Source organism: Narcine bancroftii, chromosome 8 (assembly GCF_036971445.1).
Source record: "Narcine bancroftii isolate sNarBan1 chromosome 8, sNarBan1.hap1, whole genome shotgun sequence".
NCBI lineage: Eukaryota > Metazoa > Chordata > Chondrichthyes > Torpediniformes > Narcinidae > Narcine > Narcine bancroftii.
The window spans coordinates 49,629,780-49,643,886 of record NC_091476.1 but is presented as its reverse complement, the minus strand read 5'-3'; the positions used below and the strand labels follow the sequence as shown (position 1 = coordinate 49,643,886).

The 14,107-nt window shown below is 38.1% G+C and overlaps 1 protein-coding gene across 2 annotated transcripts in view; it reads right to left on the bottom strand.

The window, feature by feature from the left end:
• The window catches only part of LOC138740669 (MICOS complex subunit Mic27-like), a 52,841-nt gene that overhangs the window by 30,854 nt on the left and 7,880 nt on the right, over positions 1-14,107 (bottom strand). For both annotated transcript variants that reach the window (XR_011343105.1, XM_069893654.1), the window contains exons 2-3: positions 8,490-8,594; positions 5,958-6,077 (exon numbers count right to left, since the gene is read on the bottom strand). Coding sequence is in view for 1 of the 2 variants with exons in the window: in XM_069893654.1 (XP_069749755.1) it covers positions 5,958-6,077; positions 8,490-8,594 (225 nt within the window). In the remaining variant the exon portion in view is untranslated. The remainder of the gene's footprint in view (positions 1-5,957; positions 6,078-8,489; positions 8,595-14,107) is intronic.

Genomic DNA, 14,107 nt, shown 5'->3' with positions numbered 1-14,107 from the left:
TCATACTGTAGGCTACAATGGCAAACCATTACATTCACAGCCCAAACATTAAAATATTAACATTGATTTATCATTCTGAAATAAACTCTATTTAAGGCTTGTAGCATCTCTTACATTACATATTATAAATAGCTGAATTTATTTGATATAAAAATATTTCAGAAGAACAGAATTTCTGTTTTAATATTCTGATTAAAATATCATTAACAAATAAGTTCAAAGGTGCAAATGATGCAAATTTCACAAGGAATGAGTTGATTTTAAGACATTTTCCAATTGTGGTATGACACAGGGATTGGTGCTAAGTGTAAAACCATCCATTTTGACAGAAAAAAAATGATGAGATTGCACAGCTGAGAGGAGAGTGGTCTGGGTTTCCCAGGGCATGGTTCACAGAAGACTATTAGAACAAGTAATTAATAAAGCTGGAAAAATGTTATTGTTTACAGTTGAGGATTAAGAGTTAGTCATACAACACAGTGCAGGGCTTTCGACTCAATGCATCCATGCTGACTAACTTGGACTAGTCCCTGCATTTAGTCCATAACTTTTTCAACCCTTCTATCGAGTTGTGCAAATTTCTTTTGATCCTCATAATTGCATTTAGTTTTATAACTTTTTCTGACAATTCATTCCAGATACTGACCAAACTCCAATTGAAAAAGTTGTCCAGGCCCCTCTTAAATTTCTCCCATCTCACCTGAAACAATTTCCCTCCAGTTCAAGAATCATTTCCTGGGAGAAAAAAGGCTCTTTCAGGTGGCCAGAATACCCCGATGTAAAGCTGCATATTCTACCCCTATGCAGCTCTTGGTGTACCCACCTGAAAGAGCAGGAGGCACACTTTCTACACCTCCTCCAGGAGGGATAATCGCTGGAGCACTGAAAGCAGCTACCTGAAAGCTACAGTGGACAGGAGCTGGAGTGTGCTCCGAGGTGCCTCCCGTGCAGCTGTCCCTTTCAGGTGGACAGCGCAGCGCTTTCAGGGCTGCCACCTGAACGATGATTCCAAAGCTCTGCATCCACATTCCTGGCAGAAAACGCACCTGAAAGCGGCTAAAGACTGGGAATTCACTTTATCCATGTCCATCATGATTTTATATGCAAGGTGAACATAGTCTGCTATGTTCCACTCCAGGGAATAAAGACTCAGCAATCCAGCCTCTCCTTGTGACTCAAGTGCTCCAGATCCAGCAGCATCCTGATTAATTTCCTCTGCACTCATTTCCTCCCTATAGCTGGGCAACCAGAACTCTCACCAACACCTTGTTCAGCTGTGTCGTGATGACTCAACTTTGTACACAACACCCCACCCAATGAAGGCAAGCATGCCAAGCACTTTCTTCACCTTCCTGTCCACAAGGTAGCCAGATTCACTACCTACACTCCAGGGTTTTCTCTCTCTATAAACTCTCTCCAGGGCACTACGATTTATTGTGCAAGCCCCACCTAAGTTTGGCTTACCGAAGTGCACCATGTGACACATGTCAGAGTTGACTTCTATTTGCCATTCCTTGGCCCACCTTTCCAACTAAGCTTGATTCTATTGTCAACTTAGAAATGGAGGTACAATCAGACCAGCCAGTGTGGTGGGTTCAAGGAGCTGAACCTGACACCTGCATGATTCTCCATTTGTAGTAAATTAATTTTTAATGTTGATGTTCGTTTTCTTTAATTCAAGTTCCTTTTAATTGTCTGATCAGTGATAGAAATAGCAAAAGAGCATCGAATGAAGGCACCATCCAACAGATGCACAGCAGGATCTCAGTTTTTGCGACCATCCATTGACTACTTGATTGAGGGTTCTCCGTGGCAGAGGGGCTACATGACATTAAGGGCCATGATGCCACAATAGATCAGTGACTATGTATAACCAATAGGAAGCAAATGAGGTGGGGGGCAAATCCATTAAGCCAATTAATTCTGCTTATTGAATTGTGAAAATTTAAAAGACAACCAATGAAACTGAAATAAAATTAAACACAAGAGAACGACAAAATAAATCATGAAATAAAATTACTGGAAGAAAAGAAAAATGAGAATGGAATAATTGCTCCTTCTTTTCAATGATCGATGTATGGTTGTTAGCAATAATTGTTGTTAATGGAATACAAATTTTGAACAGCAGAAAACAAGACATTCAGTGACCTGAATGACCTTAGAAACCTTTAATGTTGGAGCAATTTATGAGTAAATAGTATTCAAGTCTTTATTTTCTCTACAGAATTAATTTATAGGTTCATATAGGTGGCACAGTTGGCGTAGCAGATAAGTGCAACACTGTTACAATACCAGTGATCGGGGTTCTAATCCCACACTGTCTGTAAGGAATTTGTACATTCTGTGTGAGCTTTCCCCGGGGCACTGAAGGGTTCCTAATCGTATTGGAGGTTTGGATCTGGAGCTCAGATTGCCCATGGTTTGGACTGAACTGTGTGGCTGCGAGAGCACTGGGGCAAATCCACAGGCACTGGTGACTCTGTGGCAGGGGAGGAGGGGGTGGGGGGGGGGGGTGGGGAGAACTCTCTTTTGCTTCTCTTTCTCTGACTGTAAGAAGCACTTCAAGCAATTTCTCCTGATGACAAATCTACCTGTCTTACATTGTGTAATATGACACTGGTTTTATTACATCAATAAACTGAATCTTGAATTATTTACACAAGTGAAGTTCCTTCTCAAAAACTAAACATTAAAACAATCATTCATTCAGGTGCCTTGCTGTTCAAATTGCAGTTGTTGCCTCCCCTGGTCTTCTTTGGTGAATGCTCCATCTTTGAAATGAGACCATAGTTGATGTTGAGTTCAAGATTATACAATAGAAAAAATACTGAAGTAGTTTCCCATTGCCTTATTCAGTTGCAGTGTCCATACTGGACAGGTAACCCTGGCCATTGATTAGCAGATTCATCTGCCTAGTGTTTTTAGTTTTACACCATAAACAATACAAAAGCAGAAAAGCCTGAATCTCAAATTGGCCACACCACAAATGAAATGTTAAGCCCATCAACTTCTAACAGAACATACTCTCCAGTGCCACAGCCTTAAAAATAGATTTTATTAATTGACCCAAGGAAATCTTACCTGTTCAAATCCAGATTAGAATAAAATACAAATCATCCAGCAACCAAATTTCAACGAAAATTAGAGAAATTAAATGTTAAAATAAAAGCACAATTTGAATCGTCGATTGAACTGAGCTCAAAAGTCAATAGAGATCTAGATGAAAATCACTCCAATGTTGAGCTCGTATATTTAATGAAAAGTTGGCCATGTTTGGAGCTCTCAGAACAACACTGCAAAAGTACCTCAGGGCAAGAATTTTCAACTACTTCAAATGACCTCCCATCACAAGATCAAAAGTGAGGATGTTCATCAAAGATTGCATTATATTAAATCATATTCACAGCTCCCCAGAAAATAAAGCAGTTTACATCTTCAAGCAGCACGAACAGAATGAAATGGGGTGATAACTAGCAGAAATTCCACAGGTGTGCCATGTAAACATCTATCACCAGCAAGAGAGCCTGATGAGTCACTTTTGGCTTTCATTGGCATTACCATAATCGTGTCCTCCATCATCAACATTTTAGGAGTGACCATTGAGGAGATACTCAACTGGACCAGCCAAAGGAACATTATTGTCACAAGTCCAGGTCAATGGCTGGGTATTCTGTGGAAATGGATGGATTCCTGATAACTCAAAGTCTTACCACCATATATCAGGCAGTGCAAAGCACAGTAAACTTACCATTTGCCTATATGACTACAAATTCCATAATACCCAACCTGATTGATATCAGACAGGGAAAAGCAATCTGCTCAAATGTGATTTCGTCCTCCATCCTTGCACTAGCATTGTTGCAGTGCCCCATCTATAAAATATGCTGTACTTCCACAATGTGACTTCTAAGAAGAAAATCAAAGGCATCCTACAAATCCTTGGTCGATACTAACAAAGACTTGAATCTAGGAAAACTTTCAGCAATGTCTCTGGGGTACTTAGAGCAAGTAATTCACAACAATGAGTAAAATCCTCTTTCCTCTGTGCCACGATTCTTAGTCCAGTCGTCAAAAGCAGGGAAAAGACAAATCATAACTACTCAAAATAGTACACTAATTAGTATTACAAATAAAATTTCTGCATTTAGTACTCTGAAATCTAAATTAAGTAACTATTGAAATGAATTTCACACCTTGCAGTTCTTTGGAAAGAGCTCATCTTAAGATCAACATTTTGATACAATCTCAAACATAATCAACAGTTTAAAACAATCTATTTTCTATCCACTTAACTTAGAGCCTTTCATTGCAAACTAAAGCAAATGTTCACTTTTTTGTTATTGCACAATACTATAGATGATGATTAGAATCAGCAGCGAAAGCAGATGAAAATTAATGCAGAACCATGAACATCAACCATTTTCTTAAAACATTGATACATGACAAAGTAAGTGTACAACAACCAAGCCAAAATTAGACAAAACAATACTATTACCCAAAGCTTTCAGTGACTCCCAATTACTTTCATTAGAACATGAAAATGTGTTATTGTGTACATTTCAGAAACCTTGGACATGATGAATGAACATGCTGTCCCCTCCAAACCTATTCTTCTACCTACGCAAACAGACAAAATGAATCATAAATTTGACTCTAGGCTCTGTCATGCCTAAACAGTAGCATGAAGTCCAGCTCCTTCATGTTTAAGACAGTTTTCCCCCCAACAGCAATCAGGCTCATGAATCTACCTGTACTTTCTGAACCCCATCCATACACAACCCTGAGACCATGTAAAGATTGAAGTCACATTTTAGTGCAACAGCTGCAACTATGAATATTTATCTATCCATTTATATTTACAATCACCATTTATGTTTTGGCACAATTTAATTTACATTATAGTCGTTACTTGATTATTGCAGCTACAGCAACTAAGAATTTTGGTGCATCTGGACATTATATTGTACATGACAATAAACTTTCATCACACCATGTGACATTTTAAATATCAGATTAATGCTTCTCATATGAATAGCTTATGACTTGAATATCTGTTTCCCTCCACGCTCCTGTGCCTCCACCCCCCATCAGTCTTCATGTAATTTGTTTAGCTCAGAATTGCATTACTGCTCTTACAATTGGTGTGAATTATTAGAAATAGAGAATAACTATAGGGAGGAATTGTTTCCCACAATCCGGTTTCAGATAATCAAGGAATTATAGCACAATGTAATAAAAATGTGAATTAGTTTTAATTGTACTTATGAAATAATAGAATACCAATTATTTATTTTCTTGAATGATTGGAACTTTATTTTGTTCAAATGTTTCTCTTTAAAATAACATTAATTTTTCATCACAATTTCATTAGATGAGATTTGTCATCGTGCTAAACCAAGAATATGGATCAAACAGCTGCCAGAGTTTATCTCATCTTTCTTGTGTGGATGCAGCTTGTTCAGTTCCTCCAAGAAACACCCTGAATAAAATTATTTCTAGACAATCCACACAAAAGTAAAGATACAGTATTGGTGGCTCATTCCAAACCAGAATATCCTGACCAGATATTTTCATTGCCATGTTTAAAAATCTTGTGCTATTTTTAATCAAACAATAAAATCTGCACATCCTGGGGTTGAGTACAATACATAAATAGGCCATAGATATTCAGCAGGTCCTAAGGTATTTTGACCTGTGTTATTTTGCCTTTGTACTCATCAGATGTGATAACCGTGATTAATTGACAGTACTTAGTTTTTAATTTGATTGAACAAAGAGGTTTCTAAATCTTGCTGATAAAATGATTGGCCTTTTACCCCCCAAAAATTACTGATTCAATGTTTCAACTTGACTGATTTTGACCCTTTTTCAAAAGATATATTTTGAATCTCTTTCACAATAACATGCACAAATTCTGTAGTACAGTGCAAAGGAAACAATTATGTGAAGTCCTATACCTTGCACTGAGAGGCATATGGTTGAAGAGTCTGTCTCACAGCAGAGATTCCCTTGAGCAATCGACTAGGCTGGTCTTCTATGAACTTAGAATTTGTGGAAGGTTCATTGTAAACTGAAAGCTTCAAAAGAAAATATTCCATTAAAATTAGCATTTCATTTCATTCCATTAAAATTAGCATTTTTATTTCAAATGCAAGTGCTTGATACTGAGTAGATTTTATAAAATCTGTTTTATGTTTTATCTGTTTTATGTCTAAAACAGTATAAATATAGCATAGGACAAAAAAAGACCCTTTGGCCTTATCCAAGAAGATTGCAGCCGATTTTCTTTCTCAAATTTACCATATTTACCATATAGTTCAAATCTCTTGTATTTGAAAGTTATATTTAAAGACTTAAAGGAAGAAAATTAAAATATGTACAAATTATTAGAAACAAATTTCTCTCAAAGCCTAAGTGGTCAATTTAAATTGATCACAGGAATTTCTTTAAAAAAACTGGTGAATATTGGGAATTCTATACCCAAGGGGATTTAATTACTGTTATTTTAAGTAGTTTTTTTTTTAAAGATTGGGTACTTGAGGGCTACGTGAAACTGACAGAAAAGGCATTGTGGCAAGAGGTAGATCAGTAACAATTATACTGAATGGAGGGGCAGGCATGAAGGACTTTATCTAATTTCTTGTGTTCATCTTGTTTAAACCCTTTTATAGCATTTGCATCATCTAACTTACCACGTTTTATAAATTTGTAAACCTGATTAGGTTATACAATGACCTTTCATTTACGTGAATGATTTAGGCTGCAGATAGTTGAATCACAAATCATCAATTCTATTGATGATATATAAAAAAAACAGCAATGGTTAATCTTGTTCTGAGTTTTCAATCCTCAAATCATGACAATAATATTTTTAATTTTAAATAACAACCATTTAGAGCCAGATTACCAAATATTTGCTGACAGAACAATCACTGCAACCAGTTATTGACCGTGGAAGCAACAAGGCAGAGGAACAGTAAGTTGAACTGCTGTCTCATAACTCAAGCTCCAATTTTGACCTCTGTAGCGGTCTGCTTGTAGCTTGCACCTTTCCACTGTGACTTTGTGGGTTTCCTGTAGGTGCTCCTGTTTAAAACAGGACAATCCTTCAGCCCACTGAAGCAAACCTTCTTCACATCAATCCTCACAACCATAACCCATTATTTTTCTTTCATCCATGTACCTAGAGTCTTTTAAATGTCTTTACTGTACAAGCCTTCATTGAGAGAGAGAGAGAGAGGGAGAGAGAGAGGGAGAGAGAGAGGGAGAGAGAGAGGGAGAGAGGGAGAGAGAGAGAGAGGGAGAGAGAGAGAGGGAGAGAGAGAGAGAGCAACAGAACTTTCATCCCTGGAAAACAACTGTGTCTAAAGGAAAAGTGATGCATATAAAATCTAATAAATAGCATACGAGAAGGTTGTAGAACAATCTGCAGTATAAAACATACAGAGCTGCAACTCGCAAATGAAACGGACAAGCTATTTTTTTGTGAGACAAATTTTACCAGGATTACCAGATATAGTACATGATACAAGTCTATCCTAAGGGCCTATGAAGAATAGCTTCAAACGTGCCAATGACCTTGATGATTTATGTTAGTCTAATTCTGTGTAGTTGGGTCAATATGACTGAAGAATCCTCATATTGCCCTAGACATGAGCAGCAAATTTGTGCCACAAATGCATCTGCATAAAATCAAAGAACCTTTTCAACCATCGATACAACTTCACATTGGTGGGTTCTTGCATTTGGTTAAGAGCACAGAGCAAAGGGAATACTAATTAGACATATTTTGTACAACATGTCATCAGGGCTCATATTAAATTGTGTTACCCAGTGTTTGTTCAGAAAGCATTTGGTTTAAGAGATTACAATTAAGTTGCATTGATATTTCAGTACAATGCAGTACCCTGGGAATGCCAGAAATGCAATCTTTCAAATCACCTTATGACTATAAAAAATAAGTTGCACAAATTGACTGTTGGATTTGTCTTGCATGCAAGGTTAACTGCATTCTTCATAGTGTGACACTGGCAATCAATACATCAGTAAGAGTGATCCACTATAAACATTACAGCAGGCCTTGTTTCAAGGAATTCAGTATGAATATATGCCACATCATTAAGAGTTGGGCATCTATTCAAACATATTCTTGAAGGGGATAATTTCCATGGGCTTGATCCTTCTCCCTGCATGTCAATCAGAGCTTAGGGTAACCACTGTATCAAACCCTGCTGTCAGTGAATTGAATAAAGGTATGTCTTCCAATGATAAGGAAATAAAGATGGGGAATATTTCTTTGAATTAAGTTTCTTTCAGGCTGCAATATTGCAATTTAATCTTAGCAGCTTTGGGCAGAGAAGGGAGGGATGGAAGAGGTTTATAAAAGATTCAGTTGTATTATTACCACAAAATATTCAACATATTAATATAGCCATTGTTATGCATATAAACTCTAAAGTCAAATGCATCTAAAGAAATAAAATACACACCTGTTCAGGTTTGATTGCATCCCAATTGTGTTGATTTTTGTTTGAGGCGTATAATCTGAATGAGACCAACCCGAGACCAGCTGGAAGAACTGACAATTTTACAACCTGGGAAGATTAAAAAAACATTTAGACTATTATCTATAATTATAACTTATTTGTCAGTTTCTTTGAACTCCCATGCCTCAATAATTCATGATGCTGCCTGTTTTTTTTTAGAAAATTCAAGATATTTAGATTTAATGCACAAATCAAATATACTCCTTTCTTTTAACCAAAAAGACAGACCATTCCCAAATGAAATAATAATTTGAAAACCATGGAACAGGGAAGTGAATTTTTTTCCAACGTGCTAAATACTACAATCTAAAATCATAAAAATATGAAGAATTACATTATTTGTATTCAATACTCTACAAGTTTCCCAAAGGATTTATATTTGTGAACAATTAGATACAAGAATGATGGAACACTCTAAATTGCTTGGATGATGCTATTGCAACAACTAAACTACCCAGAATAAAGCAGTAGGCTAGATTAGCTCCCTATTTTTAATATTTGCCTTCACTACATTTTCAACCAGGTGGGGAAAAAGCAGCAAATGCTTTGGGGGGGGTGGGGGGGGGTGGGTGCGCAGAAAAATCAGTTTCCAACTACTCCTGCAAAACGATCCTATACTGGATACAAGAAGATGCTTTCCACTGCTGTTAAATACAAATTGGAAGGCCAATTATTGCTCGAATCATCAGTCATGCTAGCATTCAAAATCTAGCCTGCTGGCCAATTTGTCTACCATCCAAACAGTTCCATGACATGTCATCTTCCTGGCTCTTCACTCAGCCACAGAACACCTGGACACCAAAGATACACATGTTAGGCTACTATTCATAGGACTACAGCTCCAACTTCAGTACCACAGTCCCTAGCAAATTCATTCCCAAGTTTGGGGATCAGACCTCTGCAAATGGATCCTTGACTTCCCTTTTGACAGACTGCTATCAGTGAAGATGGGTACAACATCTATCCCACAATCACAAACACCGCCGCTCCTCAAGTATGCTTACTCAGTCCCCAACTATACTCCCTCACCAGTCTACTCCCATGTCTAAACGGCCAAATACTGATTCAACTTCATCTTCAATTTCACGAATAATACCACACAAGTAGGCCAAGTATCAAACAACAATGAGACAAAATACAGAAAGGCATGTGGAAGTCTAGTGGAATGGTACGAAGATTGAAACCTCTTCTTGATCATCACAAGATTATGGGAAGGATCCTGAGAATGGGCAGAAACCACATTCCTGTCCACATCAATGACAAAAAAAACTGGAAAGAATCAATAGCTTCATGGTGTGGGGAATAAATATTTCCAGTGGCCTGACCTGGACCAACCACATTGATGCAATGAAGAAAGGACAACACTTACACTTTCTCAGAAGATGAAGTGTATCCTGTCCCCATTGTCCCTCAACATTGTCTACATATTTCTTTGATGCTTCAGAACATGGCACGAGAGCTGTTCTGCTCAAGTTTCAAAGAAGCCGCAGAAGGTAATGAATGTAGCTCAGAACACAAACATCCCTCCCCTTCATTAACTCCACTTTGGAAAAGCAATCAACGTAATGAAAGACCCATCACACCACAATCTCCTCTCCCTCCTCACATTGAGAAGGCTTGTGTGTGAAAGTATGTACCAATAGGCTAAAAAAAAATTTCTTCCCTGCAGCCATTAAGCTCCTGAACAAACTCCATGATAGTATGCCTTATACTAACATTTTTCCCCCCAATTGTCTCTGTAAATTGTGCTCTTTTACTTAATATGGGCATTTAACTGCTTGCAGAAGAATCCTTCTCACTGAACCAGATATTACGTAACAAATTTAAACATAAGTAAAATACCAGAAAAGTAAAAATACAACTTTAATTAAGACATCAGCGCATAACAGGCCCTTCTGGAGCACAAGTCTCTATCGCCCAAATCCCCTGTACATTTAGAACAGTGGGAGGAACCTGACATGGAAAGAATGGAAAAAATCCTTACAGATATCATTGGATTAGAACCCAGATTGCTGGCACTGTAAAAGTGTTGCGCTAACCACTGCACTAAGCTTGCCACCAAAACTTATAGAAACTGTCATGAGCTCTACCTGACCCCGAAGCAATACACCTTCTCATCACAAGACATGGGCTAGTTGAATCAGTTAATTTGCATTTTGTGGATGTAGCACACATTACATTCATGATGGAGGGAGAAAATAATGACAGCTAATCAAATAGATCGTTTTATTGTGAGTAGTAGAGTTTGAGAAATGCTGCAGTAGTTAAAATAGTCAGCATTTTTTTCCCATACTTGCGAAAGGTGTCTTTCAGATGATGGAAAAGAAAGGCTTTGAGTTACTGCACATTTCCCAAACTTGGAACCACAGTGGATTAATGGCAAGGTGCCACAATTGAGGAAATGGTGTAAATAGAGAGTGTATGTGATGATATATAATAATGGGAATGTATGGACATGGCACCAAAGCTGCAACGAGACTTTGAATAGTATTCTTATTATAGACTTTATTCACAATAAATTGTTTATGTTTGGTGAAAAAATATGGCTGATCCAGATTGGTCCATAGTAATCTGACCTTTTCCCATCACCCTCAAGCCATTGGTGCGAAAGATTCAGCAATGGTAATGCAATGGTGTCACGTGAAGGTATTCACAGCTACTTTGCATTTATCCCTGAATACTGTCCACACATTCATACAGTTTTGAGCAGCTTCATTTCTCTTGAAATTAATATGGAATAAATAGCAACTGCTGCCACTCTTCCCCTATGGCACATATGTAGATGCAGAAGGTGATTGGGTTCAAAATGCTGCCCTGAGAATTTCATGTAAGAATGTCCTAGAGCGACGTGAATCATCTCCAACAATTTTCCTTTTTGGAAAATGAAATCACTGTTGGATTTTCCCCATGATATCCAGCAACTTTAGTTTTATTGAAGTTCCAATCACTTGCCTCACCACTGAAACATTTTGCCCACAATTTTAATTAGGAATACTAAACTGTGGAGGTTGAATTCTTGAGTGAACAAAGAAAAACTGAAGGAACTCAACAGGTCAGGCAGCATCTATGGATAGAAATGGGCAGTATTAAATGAGATCTGGAATAAAGTTCTTCTGACAAAGGCCAAACTGAGTATTAGGGAGAATGCGATTGGCGAGTGCTAATGCGAAGTCCAAGGTTCCATTTATTGTCATGTAGAGGTATACCTGTTTTACAAATATGCGCTTTACAAAAATTCGCTTTTACAAAGAAACCTGTGTTCAGTTTTACTAAAGGATTTGAATGGGTTTTTGCTTTTACAAAAACACTGTAACCTTCAATAATAGTGAGTGGGTCTTCGCTTTATGCCATTTCGGCTTTCAAAAGGTTTCATGGCAATGCTCTTGTTTTGTAAAGCAGGGTACACCTGTAATACAAAAAATGTAATACACAAAATATAGCTCAACGTTTGCTTGCTGTCAAGGCAAAGAATCACTTTTTACATTGCCCAGCACTCAATAGTAATAAAAAACAAAGAGATTCCCTTCAAAAATAATGCCCCTGGATTTGCCTCCAGCATTAGTCCATTGGCAACCAGCTTCAGATCCAAACCTCTGATATAATCAGGAGGATTTCAGTGCTGGAGGCCCTTTGGGAGATCTTCTAGCCCTCACACCCTCTTGAATCTTGGTTTGGATAGCACTGCTAGCAATATTTTCATTAGCTCAGGAGTCAGCCGGTTCATTCAGTGGTAAAATTAGATCTATATCTTGTGGTCTGCTCAACTGTTAGGATAGGACATACCCATCAAAATTATGATGACGATTCAAGCTTAAAAAAAATTGTTAGTATGATTATGTCAAGCCTTTTCTGGACTATGCTGTTGAACTACTTTCGTAATTTAGCTAACTCCTTCAAGACATTAAGAACACATAGAAATATTGCTACAATTGATGTTACCAGTTCTGAATGTAGTACTCAGTGATGGATCCAGTTTAATCTTTAGGAAATTGATAACACCGACTTTGCTGCATCAAGCATTTTAAGTATTTCTTGAACTAGATTTTATAATTTCTTATCCTAATTTCAGATTTATTGTCAGAGTACATACATGACACCACACAGAACCCTGAGATTACATTTTCCTGTAGATACGGCAGAATTACCACTAATTGGTAGTGCAAAAATAAATTGTACAGAGTAATCATGTAAAAAAAACTGTAAAAATAACAAATGCAAAAAAAAATGACTGCAATACAGAGAGAACAAAAGAAAATCAATAAGTGCACAAGTAAGAGTCCTAAATGAGTCTCTGATTGACTTTGTCATTGAGGAGTCTGATGGTGGAGGGGTAGCAGCTGTTCCTAAACTTGGTGATGCAAGTGGTGGCACCGATACCTCTTTCCTAATGGCAGCAGCAAGAACAGAGCATGTGCTGGGTGGTGAGGGTCTTTGATGATTGCTGCTGCCCTCTGGCAGCAGCGTTCCCTATAGATATACTTTATAGTGGGGAGGGATTGGTGTTCCCATACCAGACTGTGATGCAGCCAGTCAGCACACTTTCCACCACACCCTTATAGAAATTTTTTAGGGTTTCTAGTGTCATATCAAACCTCCGCAAACTCCTGAGAAAGTAGAGGCAATGACATACTTTCTTCATGATGCCATTGATGTGTTGGGTCCTATCTTCTGAAATAGTGATTCCCAAAAACTGATTTCCCAATGATCACTGGATTGTATACCGCAAGCTTTCCTTTCCTGAAGTCAACAATCAGCTCTTGAGTTTTGGTGGCATTGTGTGCAAGGTTTTTATTGGTGCACCATTCAGCCATGTTTTCAATCTCCATCCTGTAGACGGACTCATCCCCTTCCTTTATACAACCCATGACCTTGGTATCATCAGCAAATTTGTAGATGGTGTTATTGTCGGTATACCAAGTTACACAGTCATGGTGTAAAGTGAGTAGAGCAGGGGGCTAAGAACACAGCCCTGAGGAGCTCCAGTACTGAGGAGATTATGGAGAAGTTCTTACCAATCTTCACTGATTGTGGTCTGGAGGTGAGGAAATTCAGGATCAAATCACACAGTGGGGTGTTAACCCCCATGTCTTAGGAGTTTGCTGATCAGTTTTGAGGGGATGATGGTGTTAAGTGCTGAACTATAGTCAATAAAGAGCATCCGGATGTATGTATCTTTGCTGTCCAGGTGTTCCAGGGCTTTGTGTAGAGTCAGTAAGATGGCATTCACCATTGACCTGTTACTACAATAGGCGAACTGGAATGAATCCATGTCACTGCTCAAACAGGAGCTGATCTGCTTCATCATCAGCCTTTCAAAACACTTCATCACTATTGATGTAAGTACCTACTGGTCAATGGTCATTAAGGCAGGTTACTGCACGCTTCTTGGGCACTGGTATGATGAAACAAGTGCGTACCACGCCCTGCTGGAGTGAGATATTGAAGATATCCGTGAATACCTTGGTAAGTTGGTCAGCACAGATCTTTAATCTCATTCAAGTACTCCATCCGGGCCATATGCTTTCCTCGGATTCACTCTCTTAAAAGCAGCATGCACATCA